This window comes from Semicossyphus pulcher, unplaced genomic scaffold (assembly GCF_022749685.1).
Source record: "Semicossyphus pulcher isolate SPU_LCO1_2020_fin unplaced genomic scaffold, fSemPul1.0.p SCAF_16, whole genome shotgun sequence".
Taxonomy (NCBI): domain Eukaryota; kingdom Metazoa; phylum Chordata; class Actinopteri; order Labriformes; family Labridae; genus Semicossyphus; species Semicossyphus pulcher.
Window position 1 is genome coordinate 2722943 of NW_027211670.1, and position 18296 is coordinate 2741238.

Sequence of the window (18296 nt, forward strand, 5' to 3'; positions counted from 1 at the left end):
TGTGGTTTGAATCATTGCAACTCTCTAACAGAAATGATTCACCAGTTTGTGATTTCATCTGTTAGTCTTTCTTATCCCTAAAGTCATCTGTACAGCCTGAGCTGAAAGGCGAGGCAACACATCAGAAGAAATTGTTGTTAAAGATATAATCTCCAAGATCTCAGTTCAATTTGGCGGCACCGAGTGGCGATAAAAGGCAAATATGGGCGTCCACGGTTGGCTCCGGTTGTAACTCTTGATTTTCCTGGCTGACGGTCGCTTTCCTTTTCAGACTGTTTGCTTCATCTGAGCGTCGAGTTTGTTTCTGTTTCTTTGGATTTTCACTTCTTGTTGAAGTTGTATCTGTAGTCATCCATCTTTTCTTTGTTTGTTCAGCCATAGTAGATTACTGTTTACTAACAACACTTGCAGAGAGCGGAAAAGCAGCCGCTTAGCTCCGCCTACCCTCTCTGGCAGACCAACCACTGCTGGCTGATGGAAAACGCATCACTAACTGGGCGCCGCCACAGACACCCAGTCTGTAATAATACTATATACTGCAAATGCAAAGGTGTCCATCAGTGGGCCATAGGCTCAGTCAGCATTGTGTTACCTCATTCAGAGATAGAAAGAGACTTACAGACATTTATTTACATGAACATCTCATCATTATTTCTCATCATTTTCTCTTTAAAAGTTTTTTTCATCCTATTTTGCAGAATAAAAAACAAAACATTTAAAACAGTTCTGACTTTAGAAACATGAGGTTTTTTGAACCTTTAATTTTTGAGACGTCCTCATCGTCAGGTGTTCTGATAGTTTGATCAGCTATAGATCCACTGCCTACGTCTGTATTTTGAGGTAAAGGTCTTCTTCCTTCTTGTTTATCTCCTTCTCCAGGTGATGCTGCGGGTGAAGGAGTCAGAGGTTCAGTACCTGAAGCAGGAAATCAACTCCCTGAAAGACGAGCTCCAAGCTGCCCAAAGAGTACGTCTGTTCCCTGTTCAGATCATCTTTATAACTGTGACCGTCCATGACTTCCTGTCTGAGAGACGACATGAATCTGACCTGACCAACATTGTGTTTCCAGGACAAGAAGTATGCGACAGATAAGTACAAGGACATCTACACGGAGCTGAGTATCGTCAAGGCCAAAGCGGAGCGGGACCTGGGCCGACTCAGAGACCAGCTGCAGCTGGCTCACGAGGCGCTCGGGGAGCCGACGCTGGAGGAGGTGGAGCGAGGAGGATACGGTACGAGACTACAGGAAGCACGGAGGGTCAAATGCAAGAAGGAACTTCTGTTGTTACCTGAAGCTTTTCTCTTTGATGTTTGATTAACGAGCTTCACAGTCCGATTCATCAAACCCTCTCAAACTGTTGGAAACATGTTACATCAGAGCGCTGTGTTCAGAGTTATGTCAGGCCTGTTTCACTTCATTTGTCACAAACACACAAACGTCGAATGAAGAACACATGAAGAAGCAGTGCAAGGTGTCAGAGGCCCGACATAAACAACAGCCTGGGAGAGACAAAGGGATCAGATGGAGAGATGCTCAGTAACTCTTCAGTGAGGAGTGGTGCATGAAAGGGATTATTGAGCGTGTAATGCAGGAGGTGTTAGAAAGAGCCGCTGTAGTCACCATGGCAAAACAGAGACGTTCTGATGTGGCAAACAGGATGGTCACTTTGCACTCAGTGTATTTCAGTTGTTTTATTTTGGTTCTAAAAATATTTAAAATCCGAATCCAACATTGTTTCACCGAGGTCCACCAGAGCACTTCCCACAGCGTGTTTACGCTCTGCAGCAGCACGAGACACTTCATCTTCTGCTCAGACCACGGCTCTTTACATTGTGCCTCTAAAGCAGCTGAAGCTCCCAGCTCCACCTTCTCAGCTGTATCCTTTATCTCCTTATCTCCTTTACCTCCTTATCTTGTCTGGTGTTTTCAGTTTGGAGGTGTGGGCCACTCCTGCATTTGTCAAATGTTTGAGTGAAGGAGGCTCATTGTGTGCTAACTAGATTAGCATTTAGCACCCTGTTGTTCCCTCTGTCTAACCTCTGACACGTTTCCCTCTCAGATATCATGAAGTCCAAAAGTAACCCTGACATCCTGAAGATGGCCGCTGCTGCAGCCAAACGCTCGGAGCGAACCATGAGGTCAAAGGTGAGAGTCGGTCTCCGTCCTGCTCACGTGTTCGTGCATCAAACTGTGTCACCCATCCTGTCACAATGCTTAACCTGCATCACATTCAGAACGGACAGCAGAGCTGCGTCCTCCTCCTCACACACACTGAGCAGTGGCGGTCTGCCCCCTGCTGGTCGCCTGCAGAGTTGCATGCAGCGCTGCATGTCCACTGCACATCATTGACTTCAGAGTTGTTCCTCCACCTGTGCCTCCATCAGAGCTGCAGTGTTCACTGTGATCAAGCAGTCACCTAATACACACACGTGTTGGTGTGTTTCGTTTCTGTCCTCAGTCTGTGAGTCGAGACATGCCCTGGGACAGTTAGGGCTGCAGAGGACCTGTAGGCCCCTCCCCCTCCTCCTTTAGGTAAACAAACCAGACGCACCTGTGCTGGTTTAAGCACCTCCTCCCGTCCTCCACCTCTAAAGCACTCAGTAAAATCCACAGATCTCACTGCACGGACGCATGACGGTGAAGAGTGAATGGAGATTTGTGTGTGTGTGTGTGTGTGTGTGTGTGAAACATCCCTGGGTTTATAACAAACACTACTCTGTGTGTGTCCGTCACATCACACGTTTGGTTTTATGCTGTGGAGCCCCGAAACCAACAAACCATCAGATGAGTCAAATATATAACTACATATCAAATACTGAGTCTTCCCTTCGCCTCGCTCCAAAGCTCTTTACGTCTGAGCACACGTTATCATTTATCTCTGACCCGTTTTCCTCTTTCAACAAGTCCACAGAGGAGGCGGCCATCAGCAAACGCTATCAAGTCACCTTATGCTAGTGCTAGCTGGGTTTGCAAGGCATCCGAAACTCACAACTTACATCACTTTTTTTATACCTTTACAGGTGAAACATGAGACTCAGGTAGGCTGATCGATACATATCATACATGACATATGATATACCCATGATATAAGGTTACTGAAAGGTCCAGTCACTGGTGTGGTGTTATGAGAAAGCTGCAGCTAAAGGCTAATACTGCTAGCTGTCATTGTTTTTAGTTAAGCTGCAGCGCAGACGTGGAAAGCGCTGCGAGGGGACAGAGAGAGATTTAACATATGCTGACTTTAAACTCAGGCCTGAAACAATCCAAAGATAAAGAAGTTAAACAAACACTCTTTAGTTATATTCCTGACTCATCTGATGTCTCTGCCTCTCCTCTGTGTCGGGGCTCCACCGCTCACAGGGTGGAGGGGCGTTTAATCAGCTGTTTGGTGGTGTGTGGGCTCTCATGTGTTCACTGGGTGACAACAGATTCACAGACACGAGAAACACTGCCTGCTCAGGAACATCTGTCCACAAGAGAACATCTGTTAGTCCCTGTGATTATGAGCGAGTGTTTTCTGTCCCTGCAGAGTCTGAAGGAGGGGCTGACGGCCGAGCAGAGGCTCCACCTGTTCGACAACAAAGACGCCAAGGAGTTCTGACAGCGACGCTTCATGTCTGCCTGCATGTGTAGAAGCCCACCTTATATTTTAGCTCTGTAATTACTAATTTAGAAACACTACACACTGGTCACAAACACGGATCATATATTATTAAAAACATGGTATGAAGTTTGAATTTCATGTCTAGATTTTGCATTCCATGCACTTCAGTTAACTGTGACTTTTTGTATGTTTTGCTGCCATGTCTTACTGTAAATACTGTTTTTAATGTCCTGCAAACACTAAACTCTGACTGTGTAAGCTACTGTTTTAACTCTAGACTGTTGCAAAGGCAGAAATGTGATGTTTAACTCAGCTGCAAACTGAAACCACAGGAGTCGGTGTGGCGTTCAGGTCTGCACGTTAACGCTCCGACGCTCCGTTAGAACTGCAGCACAGACGGACGAGACGCTCCGTCAACAAACTAAAGAGCTCGTCTTCATCAGAACACTAACAGCCACCATGATGCTTCATCGCCTGACTCCTACACCAACATCACAGATGTTCCCTGAATCCTCAGCCTGAGAGACCTGCAGAGAGGGAAGGCTGATCACAAGAGAGAGACCTGCAGAGAGGGACGGCTGATCTCAGGACAGAGACCTGCAGAGAGGGACGGCTGATCTCAGGACAGAGACCTGCAGAGAGGGACGGCAGAGCGCAGGAGAGAGACCTGCAGAGAGGGACGGCAGAGCGCAGGAGAGAGACCAGAGAGACCTGCAGAGAGGGACGGCTGAGCTCACCAGAGAGACCTGCAGAGGGGGACGGCTGAGCGCACGTGGATGGCTTCACTGATTATAATTAAAATTTATATATATGAACATTTATATCGAGTTGTTTTCTGGCTGCAGTCTTTGTTCCAGCTGTAGAGGAGCTGTTGGTTCTGTTTGTAGTCTGTCCAGTGGCAGTCCCTTTGTATTTATTTAAACGGTTGGGATTTTTCTTTCACGTTCCCACTCCTCTGTACTCTATTATTGTAAATATAAAGCAAATATACACCAACTGACGACAAGTTTATTAGCAATAAATATTTTTGCACCCTTTTTGTGGCTGTTTCTAAGGTTTATTAATTATTATAACTGTGCAACTGCTTTCATACAAGAAATGCAGCTTTATAATGACAAAGACACACACCAAGTTGTTCACAGAACTTAATTTATATAGCACCTTTACAAACAGTGTTTGGACAGACAAAGCAAAGGCAGGAACTTAAGAACAGAATAAACCTTCAGACCAAAGAGAAGAAAAAGTCGAGAACAAACGCAAATAAAAAATAAAAGTGATAAATGAAAAGAGACAAAAATATGGACAGTAGAAAGTTAATCCCACTTGACATTAACAGGTTAAGATCAAAACTACAAAATAAAATAGGAACATAAAAACCCACTTGATGAAAACTGTTGTAGAAATTCACACAATACAGGGAAAAAAATAATTCAGTTGCTCTACACATGAAATATTAAGTTAATCACACATCATTGAGCTCATTATCTAGATTGCACACATTAAAGCCTCTGAAGTGAACAGCTCAAATGAAACTCTTCCAATCTGTTCACTGCCTCTAATGTGCCTTTAAAGGGCTCTTTAAAATCCGTGATGAACAGTGGATAGGAATATTGTTAACATGAATTATTCTAAAGAAAAACCTCCACCAAGCAGTGGTCCAGAGGTTATTTAACATGTTCTGCTCCAGGGAACGAGATGAAAAAAGTGTCAAACACACATTTTGAGCTCTGATCCACAACTTAAGTATGATTTCAAGTGTTTATCTAGTGTATAAATGTGTCTACAACTCGACACAACAGCTGGTTGAATCTAATCATATCATTATTAAAAAAACAAATGAAATCCGCCTGATAACATATTACAATATTGAAGGTAAGAGGTCCTATTTTATGCTCCACTGAACTATTCATCCTATAAAATATCCGTGTGTTTTAGCAGAATGTAGGAAAGTTAAACAGCAATAAAACCAGGAGACAGAGCACTGAGAGTTTCACCTCCCAGTGGCCTCTCTTAGATACATGTTAGATCTCCGAGAAGAAGAGGAGACATGTAATCTAAAGGTTTCACATCTTTACTTTCCAGACTCACATCCAGTCTGAAGTTGAACTAAGAGTACGAGAGCAAACACGCTCCCATAAATGGATTAAAAAATAAGTAGCGTTAGTAGTTCCATGAGGGCTCTTTCTACATCAGTATATTTTTAACATCCCGGAAAACACATCTTTAAAAAATAGAGAAAATACTTCTCTATTATACATGTTTCCTTAAGTCTGTCTCTAATATCGGTATGAACTAAAAGTCCCTTTGCTGCATCGATTTTTCCCTAAAAAAGTCTCTAAAAAAACAAACTTAAAGGTAGTGGGAAACTGAATAAAAGCTCATTTGGTCCAAAAGCTGAATTTCACTTAGGTGTTTTATCTACAACGATCTACAACCGATCACCACCTACATGTATATCAGAGAAACACCTGTGTTTCAAACTCTGAGACTGTTTCAGTTGTTTTATGTTAATATAAAAAAGAAAATGGCACCACATATTCTCTGGGTCGGTAAATTGGACCGGGGCAGGTTCGGCCACTTATCTCCCATAATGCCTTTCAGTTCCACAGCTGAGTGACAGCTGCTCCACTGCTGCTCAGTGTGAGTCGTCAAGCTACAAACCGGTAAACAACACACAGCTGGAAGTAATTATTTCCCTTCGAGAAATAAGAAAAAGTAGAGAGTTTGATCCGGTGTGTCGGGCCTGGTCTCAGTGTTCTGCAACGTGCAACAGTTGGACGAATGGAACATTGTTCTGACGGAACTCGACCATGGGCTACCTTCCTGCCATCATGCATTAAATAAGTTACATCATTTTCATGTTTGGTTATATTGTAGTTTTTATTCATTACAGTTCAAATAAATGAAGAAAAAACACTGGAACGCGACATTAATTGTTTTATTGTGAAGGGGGCATCCGGAAGTGGGAGATTATACAGTACAGAACTTGACGCTGTTGCTATCAGAGTAGTGTGTTCCGGGAAAGTGTGTAGATCTTTATTTAATGTTGGGCTCTGTGTCTGTCTGTGTAGTGTTAACAGTGGTCATTAGAGCAGCCGGGCAGGTGGAGGGGATGCAGGCCGGAACAAAGTCTTCCCTGGACGGTTAAACACGCTGCGGTCTCTCCCGTCCGGGTAAGTTTCAGCGCGTTACCTCCGCTCCGTCTTTGTTTCATCCAGCCGGGCCTTGCCCTGATGCCTGCCGTTGATATAAATGGGGAGAACGTGTTGCCAAACTCCATGAAAAGTAATCCGCAATTTAATAAAATCTCAAGTATCGTTTATTTTTGGAATCTAAATAGAAAGACTGATACTTCTTTGAATCCGTTATGTTCACTCTAACATTCGGAATCCATTGTATACAGGAAAGAACTACCTTCGGAAAAAAGATGTAACATTTTCAGACTGGTTTGACCGTTTTGATTGCAACAAAGTTAGTAAGCAATGACGTGCGGTGTAGATCATTAAGCTATTAAAGTTGGTATTTTTTCTAAATAAAGACCTTCTTATGGGAAACGATGAAGCCGAAATAAGGAGTTATCTTTTTCGAATTGGTAAAGTTGAAAAGTCGCGTCCTGTGACGTTTTAATACTCTGTCTTACATGAAAATCACTTAAATCTGACGGATTTTTAAAAGAGTTAGGCGTACGGGAAGGTTACCGGACCTAAGCCGGGCCTAGCTTGTTAGCGTTAGCTTCGGCTATGCTAAGCTAACGCTCTATAGCAACCCTGACCTGTCAGCGGCGGAGGTGAAAAGTCAGCTGGGTGATGTTGTTATGTTACCCACTAGACTTCATAAGCTGGTACAGTAAAATTAAATATTATAAATATAAATTTGGAAATAACTAAACCGTTAATTGTCATTAACCGCTGCCATGTTCTCCAACGGTCATTAAATTCAAGCAACCGTCAGTTTCCCAGCTAATGTCAACGCTGTGACTGTAGCTGGAAGATGATGAGCTGTGGTTAAACTTTGCGCTGGATGTTCTTTATATGAAATTACATTATGTTGTTAAAACACAACATAAGCTAAAGTGAGGAAGATTAGTGGCCAACTTGTTAACTTTGATCTCTAGTTGTCGGTAAACAGCTCAGTGAGTTAAAAGAAGCATGCTCAGACAAACGGCTCTCTCACATAGACATTAACAAGTTAAAAATAAATACAGCCCACAACTTAATCTTAACACTGACACTAAATATGTGAAATCTATCAAATAAGAGCTGATAGACTCAAAATGTTTTCAAATGTATTGCCGAACCTGTTATCCAACTGTTTCTCTGTGTTTCCTGAGTCGACATTGAGAGTCTGTATCACATCCTTTTACTGGATCACACCGGGCTTTCAAAATACAAGAGGAATGTCCCGACCTTCATCCACACAGCAAAGTTATCAGAACAAAGCAGATTCATGTTTGAGCAGGCCGTGTCTGTGGTAACTGATGTGTGTCTCTGTCTGTTACAGTTGTTATGGAGGAGCCACCTGGGAGCATAGACGATCTACAGCCTCAGGACCTCTCCACCTCCAGCCTCCCCGCTGTGATCGACCTGACCAGGAGAGGAGAGGAATGTGTCCTCAGCACTGCCTCCCTCGATGCCCTGCGGAGGGTCACGAGCCCTGGCTGGTACCAGAACTCTGGGACCAGCACCCCCGGGTTCTCACAGATCGGATCTTCGGACATCACGCTGCAACCCGGGGATCAGATCCAACCGGACAACGCCTTCTCCCACACTACAGTCACCCTGTCCTATGTGAGCAGGTCTCACGTCTTCTCCACCCACGACTCCCTGTCCTTCAGCGTGCCGCCTGTCAGCAGGCTGTCCCTCCACCCTCCCTGTGACTCAGATAAAGGACTCGGGGACACTGGCTTTGCACTGAACCAGCATTATGTGGAGCAGGTTGAGGGACCTGTGGACCTCGCTGCTCAGACACTTCTTCAGTCTTTGTCTCAGGCTCAAGTGGGACCAGAGATTGATGGGGGGGTTTGTCTACCACAAGAGGGTCAAGAGCTTAATGGCGGAGTCATGTCCACCGATGGAGGTGTGGATAAACATGGTGAAAAGGAGCACAGGGTGTGTTGGGGTTTAGAGAATGGCCAGGGTGATACCTGGTCCAGTTCAGGAGTCTGTGCTGAATCCTCCCCTGAAACACTCCCCCCAGCCACAGGAGAGGAAGAGGAAAAGGGGGGCCCTGAGGTGGTTTTCCTCCTCTCTAAGGACCAGGGCCTGGTGGTGGACTCGAGCAGCGTGGGTGTTAGAGACCTGTGTTCACTGAGCAGGGAGTATATCAGTCCTCTGGAGGACCCAGTGTCTCCCTCAGCTGCCTTTCAGGACGATGTGGAGGACGTGTTCGTCCTGCCTCAAGCCTCCAGCTCCCCCAGCGGAGACAACTCTTACCTGGAGACGACTGAGGAGGCTGCGTGGCAGGATTTGAGTTCAGAGGGGGGTGTTCCACCGGGCTCTGAAATCAATGATAACACCACAAGGTTAGATTCAAGTGATGAAAATAACCACAGACGGAAGGCGGTGCTAGAGCCTCTGATCGATCTGACGGAGGATGTTTTAGAAAACAAACCGCAGGCTGTCGTTCCTCACATCAACGGGAACACAAAGGCACTACAGAGGACTTTGAAAGAAAAGAAGCTGCCAACGCGCTCCGGCAGAGGGACGCGCTTAGAAACCATAGTTATGAACATAAACTCAAGCAGGTATAAGGTGTCAGGATGCATTCGCACCAATAAGAAAACTTCCCAAAAGGCAGCGAGTGATTCAAAGTCTTCAGGTCCTCAGAGGACGGACAGCCTGTCAGGAGGACAGAGGAAAAGGAGAGCGAGTGTGTGTCTCTCAGCAAAAACACAACAGAAAGCAGTAATTCCAAGGAAAAGGGGTAAAACTAGTAACATTAACGACTGCAAAGACTCTACCTCGGACTCTGAAATCATCCATAACTCTAAGAAATCACAAAGCCCTCAGTTAGCTGTGCACAAAAACTCAAAGAAGGAGCCGGAGCATCTCTCCCACCCTGAACTGTCAGTGGAAAATCATGTGGCGAGAGTCTCCCCACCAAAACCAGCTCCTCCTCCACCACCTCCATCATCACATTCTCCAAAGAAACACAAAGGTAAAGCCACAGGTAAGAAAACATCTCCCACTGCCAAGACTCCCAGGAGGCGGAGAAAGAAGGTCAAACCAAGCTGCTCCTCCTCCATGTTTGCTCCTAAGGAGCCGGAGATCAGGCTGAAGTACGTCAACTACAAGGAGGAGAAGAGGGACCTGAGGTCGGACGGTTTCTCTCCGTTTGTGCGTGTGCAGCGTCAGCAGTCCTCTCCGTCTCTCTGCTCTGTGGTAAACTATCCCGAGGAGGTCAAACCGCAGCACAGGAAGCAGCAGGCTCATCCCGCAGGCTTCATTTCTGCAGCAGTACCCAGCACTTCCTGTCTGCAGCTGGGCCGGGCGTCCACACACAGCCAGCACAGACGCTCCCTCGTCTGCTGCCTGTGTGGACGCTCTGCCAACGCCATGGACCTGGGCGATCTCCACGGGCCCTACTACCCCGAGGGGTACAGGCCCAGCACCAAAACACCAGCCAGCATCTCAGGCCTCAAAGAGGACGAGGACGACTTCAGCGACTCAGACTCTTCGGCCTGCAGCATCAGGGGTCGGGGCAGGAAGTGTCCGCTCACACCGCGGCCCCTCAGACCCGGGGCCCAGCTGAAGAGCCAACGCTGGACTGGGGACGGAACCAGCAGCCCCGCAGCTAAGCGGGCCCGGACTGGTGCTGGCTCAGCGGACGTGGAGGACTGGTACAGCCCCCCTGTGCTGCCCGTGGAGCCCTGCGAGTACTGGCTCCATGAGGACTGTGGGATCTGGTCTGCAGGCGTGTTCCTGGTGAGGGGCCGAATGTACGGGCTGGAGGAGGCGGTGAAGGCGGCGCAGGAGACGGTAAAGCTGCTCTCTGTATGATGGAAGTGAACAGAACATTTAGGATGAAGAAACATGAACAGTGTGTTTGTTTTCAGGCCTGGAGGAGACTAACAGATTAATGTGCGTGTTCACATCAGAGCATGAGTCAGCATGAGTAATGAATTTATGTCTGTTAGAAGAAGATTGTAATGATTGTTGCTGGCAGCAGCTCTGAGACAATGAGATCACAACAATAGGACAGATTTCACACTGCTGAAGGGTGTGTGTGTGTGTGTGTATCTGCGTGTCTGTGTGTCTGTGTGTGTGTGTGTGCGTGTGTGTGTGTGTGTGTGTGTGTGTGTGTGTGTGTGTACTACCTCACAGTCCTCTTACCCCAGAGCTGTCAGCCAGAGCTCAGAGGGCCTTAATCAAAGTCTTCATCCTGTCACCTGAGTATGTAACTTGGGCGTATTAACGTATGTTAATGTTTAGTACCACAAAGCAGCTCTTTCTCTACCAGGGCGCCTACACCAGGTAGATAACATCTGAATCTCATTCAGGACCTCAGAGAGGGTGGAGCCTGAGAGGAGCGAGGGGTTAGCAAATGCTAAGCTATCACAGCTAAACAGTCTGAGCCCATGGTTAATTCAGTAGTAGCTAATGAGCTAGTTAACAATCGTGTTTCACACAGACTGAGATTGTATTTGTGGTGTTGCTGATGGAGTTATTATCTCCGCCACACAGGAGAACCTCACACAACTGGTTTTAAAGAACTAGCTGTCCCGTCACTGCGGCCTGAAACAATAACGTCACAGTATCCTGTGACTGAGTGTAAACTGTGTGTGAGACGGTTGTTAGTCCAATAAAGCGCACACACAGATTATCTGTCTGATATTTACATGAACAAATCTCCAAAAGGCTCCAACAGCACAAACACGGCCCAGAGGTTACGTTCAGTGACTGAATTAGCTGAGGGGACACCTAGCAGACAGCTAGCACCTCCCACCTTTCACTCAAAGAGGCCACGCCCCTAATGCTGCATCACTTTAAGCCTTAATATAATGTAAACAGGTGAGCTCTGTTTAGTAACACCCTCAGAACATGTTGTGATGTATACGAGGTAATAGGATTGAAGACCTCGGGCTCAGAGTGCTGCGAGCAGGCTGCAGAACCAGTGTTTGATCCACGTGTGACCAAAGGTCACTTCTCGTGTGTTGAAGGGGTTTCCTGTGTGACCTCAGAGACTCTGGGACACCTGAACAGGAGAGCAGCTAATATTCACTTTCAATGACACCGTCTTGAACTAATGATCAGTTGTCTCTCCATTCAAGTGACCCATGAAGTGCTGCAGCTTCTGATGAATATAGGACGTTTCCATGCCGTACTGATAAACACCCCTGTAGGACTGTTAATATGTCAATGAGACAGTGTCGGTGTTTGACCTTTGACCTGCTGTGTTTCAGACGTGTTCAGCCTGTCAGGACTCAGGAGCCACACTGGGCTGCTTCTTCAAAGGCTGTCCCAACAAATACCACTACAGGTGTGCTCTGCAGTCAGGTAGGTGCTGTTCTAACACACACACACACACACACACACACACACACACACACACACACACACACACACTCACACACTCACACACACTCACACAGGTACAGTGTGCACTGTGCTATTTTTGCTGGTTTATCTCCTCTGGTTTTCTTTCCCTGCTGTTGGTTTCATTTGTCCAAATTTAAATGATTATGTCTCTGCTGTCTATAATAATAATCCTTCCCCCGCTGGTTCAGTGTGTGTGTAAATAACTCCTTTGTAAAGTGTTCTCGGCTGTCATCACTTCCGCTCAGTCTGAACCTGCTCGTGTGGGAGGTTGAACCTTGTGGATGAATCAGAGCTGCTCTTCACCTCCTGTTCTCTTCTCTCATCAGACTGCGTCCTCATTGAAGAAAACTTCTCCATGAAGTGTAAGAAGCACAAGGTGAGCACGAATACCTGCATACACAAACGTCCCTGACCATCAGATGGGCGAGACATTACAGAGGAAGTTTCTGCTGGTGTAGAGGAGCCGAGCCGGCTGCTGTTTTTGTCTGACTGTTATCTCCACTTAAATGTTGACGTCTATGATTCCTCCTTCCTCCCTAGAACAAGACATTCAAATCTCCTGCAGGGACCCGCTGGGACGACAGGTGACAGCGCGAACAGACACCACAGGAGGTCAGTAAGTTCCTGCTGCGCTGCGAACAGGAAGCTGTCACGTTAGAGGTCAGGATGACGGCAAAGTCGTTTCCAAACTAGTTTAAGCCGAGTAACTCCAATAAATGACCTACATTATAATCTTGGTGCATGGGGTCTAATGAAAGATGCTGATGAGTTGCATTATGGGAAGTGTAGGACTGTTTTCAAGCTGAACTGAATGCTGTAGTGATGAGAACATTACCTGGTCCATCCACAAATGAATAGATGTTAGTTCAGGGCTGTTAATCCAGCAGAACGATCAATGTGAGGACGTCACTGTGGTACATATTTCCTTTCACAGAGACCCTGTACATCAGCAGCCTGGCCAGGTTGATCGGGTTAGTGTTGGTCAGGAGCACAGAATTCTATCGATGTGGTTTTGAGCCTTCTGCTAATGTAAACCCCGAGAACCGTCTTGAAGGGCGTCTCGTGCCTGACGCCGGGGACCCATGGAGAGGGAGAGCACAGGGAGGGAGGGAGGGAGGGAGCAGGTGATCAGGGACTGAAGTGATGACTTGATATACAACTGAGTTTGACCATGAAGCCTGACGCTCCTCTACAGCTCTGTGTGAGATATATCTACTCCACAGCAGACTGGAGTCTCTGTTCACAGTGACAGACAGATCTGCGTGATGAACCGTGTCCTCCCCGCGCTGCGTTATTATAAACTCTGATGAACTGATCGCAGGTCACAGCTCCTGCTCGGGTCATTCACAGCATGTGGACAGTTTATACTTTATAGTAACTGTGCGCAGAAATACGGACAGATCACGACGTTATTGAGCAGGTACAGAGCATGAGACACACAGGTCTGTGTTCTATCTGCTCGTCTCCTACAAAAAATCTGATCCTGATTTTTGATTGATTGATTGCCTAGTGCCACTAGTTAATCGATCGTGGGTGGCGTCGTTCTCTTGGATGGATAAAAAAAAACAAAATCCACACAGTGTTCTCTCCTGTTTTACCCCTTACCTGTTAGCATCCCTGACAGTAATTAAAATCAGACTTCATCACAGTAAATAGAATAATAAAGAATGAATGGATTAATGGATGGTTATTAGTATGAGGCCTGACATCACACATTGACCTGTCCAGAACTCCAGGAAGTTGTGATTCAGTAAATTCACCTGCAACTTTTTCACAGCCGTATAATTTCAGCCAATTTCCACAAGGTCTCCATTAATGTGACCCATCGACGTATTTCCCCCACGGGCGCCGACGTGTACATAGTTTGGTTTAACACGTACGTGTTTGAATGCAGCGTAAAATCACAGCTCTGCACTCATCAAAGGTCATGTGATCGGGACTGTACACCGACAACACAAAAGCTGCGACTCCAGCACAGTTCTGGTTCAGCTGTGTTGATCTCGACCTCAGGGAGTGGAGTCACAGCGTCCACCCAGGCCGTGACGCTGTGACCGTGATGTGCAGCAGTCTGTTCACGTGTGTTCAGATGAGTTCATCGCTTTGTCTGTTTCTTCCTGCAGACGTTCCCCTACAACATCCGGCGACTGTGGACCAGGGTTCCTCTGACTGACAGCTAGCACCAGTAAACCTTAACTCCACCCTGTGCTCTCAGTGGGCGGAGTCACTGACAGACTGCAGAAACACTCACACAGGAACATGCTGAACTTGTGTTCCCAATTTATTTATACAGAGTTTTTTTCAGGATTAAATATGAATAACAATCAAAGATATTTAATTTTTTAAAGACTTTATATTTGCTTTATTTATTCCTGCAGTTTTTTCTTCTCGGCTTCTTTTGCAGGTTTGTGTGTTTTTAAGTTATTGAAGATGTCCAGTGTTGAAATTTGAAGCCAGATAACGAGACGCTGGTTTTTATTTAAAGTGCTGGAAGGTCCAGAGAGACAGAACAAGGTACCAACACAGCAGGGATCCAGATCAAACACAGCACACAAGATACAAGTGTGAAGACACACCTGAACGACACGTGGGCCGAGCGTTGGGCCCGGTTGATGTTATTTAAAATATTCACATCACGGCCGTTTCCCTTTGCCTTCCCTTCAGGGAGAGGAGCGTCCATGTTGTGATCATGATGACCTAAAAAGCTGACAATCATGAAGACAAACATTTCACAGCTTCTGAATCAGCAGCTGAAGAGCTGCGATGCTGAGGTCAGGGGGAACATCAGTCTGTGTTTAAACATGTGATAACCCGTTAGCTTCGGTTAAACTATGGCTAACGTTAGCATTCAGCACTTCCTGCTAACACTGCAGTCTGATAGTGTTACATGATGATACTTTCTAGCTAATGGTCATATTAATTCATTAACAGTATTGCAAGCTAGGATGTGGTTGAATGCTAACGTTAGCTGTTTTGACTAGCCTATCAGTTGTTAATGAGTTACCAAAACAACTCGTCTGTAACTCAATAGGAAGTCACAACAGCTAGCGTTAGCATTCAACCGATCATAGCTAACATTTCACTCCTGTTCCTGTATCATGTAACACTGTCAAACTGTAATGCTAGCTAAGTCATTGAATGCTAACATTAGCTTTTGTTGAAGAGTTGCTAATGAAGGATCAATATGTTCTTTTTCCTTGATGTGTCTCGATGTCCCTCCAGACTTGTCACATGTAGAACATCATGAGCTTCTCGTCCTGCTTGTAACGTCAGAGGAAGATGGCCGCCGTGTGAATTCAGGAAGAAGCTAAAAGTGTGTTTGAATGTATTTTCCCCATGTGAGCCGTTTTTGTAGGAAGCACTGAGGAGAGGCACTGAACACGACCGGTCCTCTGCTCCGGCTGCAGTATTACCTTCTTCTTTCTCCTCCTCTTCTGTCTTTCAGGCTCAATTTTGAGGTTCAAAGGTCAGAGAAACATCAAACCTGTGCCCGTGTTGTGTTCCTCTGCATGGCCCTTAAATCAGTCCTTATCTCAATGGGATTCAGTGCGCCGTCTTGACGCCCTGTTAGAGGATCAAAGATCACAGGGAGCTTAGTTTTTCCTCGGAGTGAAGGGATTCATCATCAGCTGTTTACTTTCTCCTGTGGAGCTACGATCACTTCTTTAGCTCATGGCTTCACCAGTGTCAAACTTTAATCAGGATGTTTACATGTCCTTCTGCTGACACTGAGAATCTTTGGTTTACGTTGCCGTGTTCGTATTACTATACCTGATTTTATTTCTTGACTTTGGGCCAATGCGGTGTTTCCACCTGAAAAAGCCTTACCTGACGTACACAGGTATACACACTTTCTCCTCTTCTCGCGAGCTCGTGGTGCAAAGACAAATCAGTGGATGAACATCCTCTTCCTGATGATGAAGGCAGCTTGTACGCACTTTCCTGCTGCACTCTCTGTTCTTATTAACACCTGCTGAACCCTCACCTGCAGGTTCACTCTGACTCTCTGGGACTCATTCATCAGATCAGTTCCAGGTGTATGCTTTGAATCCGGTGATGAGGTGAGGGCTGCGGCCTGTCAGCCTTCCTGTTTGTTTGAAGGTGCAACGCCTCAGTGCACTTCTGTTCAGCACCAGTAGGGGCAGCGTTGTGCTGTCAGAGATCAGTGAGTGAGGTGCAGTAAGCCATGGCTCCATGTTAGCGTCAGTCCACACACACACACACACAGGTCTGTTTCTCCTGTAGCACAACGTCTGTTTGATTTGTGCCATCTTTCTGATTTTATTAATAATTGAGTTGCAGGTGTGTCGAGACTTTCACTGCAATGTTTTATTTCTATATTTGCTTTGTACCAAAAACAGCTTTTGGTTTAGTCTTTACGACATGTTTGAATTTTAAAGTGTCCGTGTGTATCTCAGGGCTGAATCTCAGATGTTGTCATGATTTCATTGAGTGACTTTCTTGTTTCTGGGCGATTGATGTTCAGGACCCGTTCAGTCCTGATGCTCACTGATCATCACATTCCAGCGCCCCCCTCCGTGTGTCCGTCAGCGCTCTGCTGAGTTTGAGGTTGAACTCGGACTGCCAACTCATGTCACTTTTTCATGCTCTTTGTTTTATGGAGACTTTTTGTACCGTCTCGGTCGCCTCTCGGAGCTTCAGAGGTCATGTACTTGTCAAAAATAAATATTTTGTTCAACGATGTGGTTTGTGGAGTTGTTTTTGTCCACCACTCAAAGTCAAGGTCAGACGAAGAGATTACCTGCACGCTGCCTTTGTTTACATTTTCCAGGGCAAATATTAAAAGTGAGTGACACGTGACTGTTAAAGAAAGCAGGATGATGTTAAGTTAAAAACCACCACCAAAGCATGTCCAGGACAAAATCAGCACAAACCAAATGTTCCTCCCAGCCTGAAAGAAATGACATTAACAGTTGAGGAAAAATAAATGAACCGTTTGGCTGTGAGTTATTTAATTCCTCTTGAAAATAATTTTATTGAAAACATGTTTAAGCTGCATTAGTGAAACGTTTGTAAAAACAGGCGCGGGGTGGCTGTGGCTCAGTGGGAGAGTCGGTCATCCTTCAATCAGCAGGTCGGAAGTTCGATCCCCAGCTCCCTCGGGCTACATGTCTAAGTGTCCTTGGGAAAGACACGGTGGCTTAGCCAACGGGTACGAATGTGATGACACGTAGCAGCCTCTGCCATCAGTGTGTGAATGTGTGAATGTGACGTAGTGTAAAAGCAGCTTTGAGTGGTCACACACAATAGAAAAAAGATATTTAAGCACAGTCCATTTTAAAGCGGTGCTTCGGCACATCTCATACAGCAGACAGGTGTCTAACATTAATCACTACTCAGCTCTATTCAGCTGCCCCATGAAATCATGACAGGACCCTAAACTGAAGCAGCTAAAAGGTATTCAGCCATCATTTATACAGTACACCTGTGCTTTCTCCACAGTGACACGCCCTCCTGTCTTCCATTAACAGGTTTATTATGAGCAGACTTATCACACCTCATCAGAGTGATGTCGCAGCTGTCAGCTTATTGTTAGCGCTCAACGTTTCCCCGGTCTTCACTTGACCTGTTTGAGCCGTCTTTGTCACCTGTTGGATGAGCAGAGGTCGCTTCATGTTTAAATATCAATGTGTTGTTGAACCTATCCAGCACTAAATGACGTAGTGGAGCCTTTAGCACGTACTACTACAGAGCCAGAGGTTCAGAGGCTCTTTAAGGGGAAAGGACACAAAAACACATAATAATCAGATCAACGTGCAGATGGCAGGCACGAGTGAAATCGTGCTTATCGCAAAGGTTTGAGGCACTTGAGGAGCAGGTATATCTGTCCAAACCATGAAGGTACATCAGACATCAGTTAAAGAAATGCCCGGCAGCTTCAATAATCCTCCTAGCTTTGGGTAAATGTTTAAGGCGATGGAAACGTGCTTCTGCAATCATTCATGCTGCTGAATTATAAGAAACAAAAAGAGGTGCTCTAAATGTTCGGACTGAAACAAAAGATGTTTTTGTTTTCACTCCTATTGAAATTTAAAAAAGATCAATACCAAGAAACCAGTTGGCCCTGATGGTTTGCTGCAGAAATGATCGCTGAGCCACTGGTTGTGTTTAAATGGAGGCAGATGTTCAGCATGGG

At 45.8% G+C, this 18296-nt stretch overlaps 2 protein-coding genes across 5 annotated transcripts in view; both read left to right on the plus strand.

The window, feature by feature from the left end:
- The window catches only part of mprip (myosin phosphatase Rho interacting protein), a 45707-nt gene extending 41065 nt beyond the window's left edge, over positions 1-4642 (plus strand). For 3 of the 4 annotated variants that reach the window (XM_069664040.1, XM_069664042.1, XM_069664043.1), the window contains 4 exons: positions 880-966; positions 1070-1232; positions 2061-2146; positions 3531-4642. In XM_069664040.1, coding sequence (XP_069520141.1) covers positions 880-966; positions 1070-1232; positions 2061-2146; positions 3531-3602 — 408 coding nt within the window. In that variant the 3' untranslated portion in view covers positions 3603-4642. Of the gene's footprint in view, positions 1-879; positions 967-1069; positions 1233-2060; positions 2147-2459; positions 2534-3530 lie in introns of all 4 variants that reach the window. The other variant, XM_069664041.1, reaches the window with a different exon arrangement.
- Positions 4643-6614: 1972 nt separating this feature from the next.
- On the plus strand, positions 6615-16841 carry LOC138593493 (transcription factor 20). The gene is made up of 6 exons (XM_069664521.1): positions 6615-6778; positions 8106-10582; positions 12007-12100; positions 12469-12518; positions 12683-12754; positions 14263-16841. Exons 2-5 carry the CDS (start codon positions 8111-8113, stop codon positions 12728-12730), a joined length of 2664 nt encoding a protein of 887 aa, XP_069520622.1. The 5' UTR covers positions 6615-6778; positions 8106-8110; the 3' UTR covers positions 12731-12754; positions 14263-16841.
- The last annotated feature ends 1455 nt before the right edge of the window (positions 16842-18296 follow it).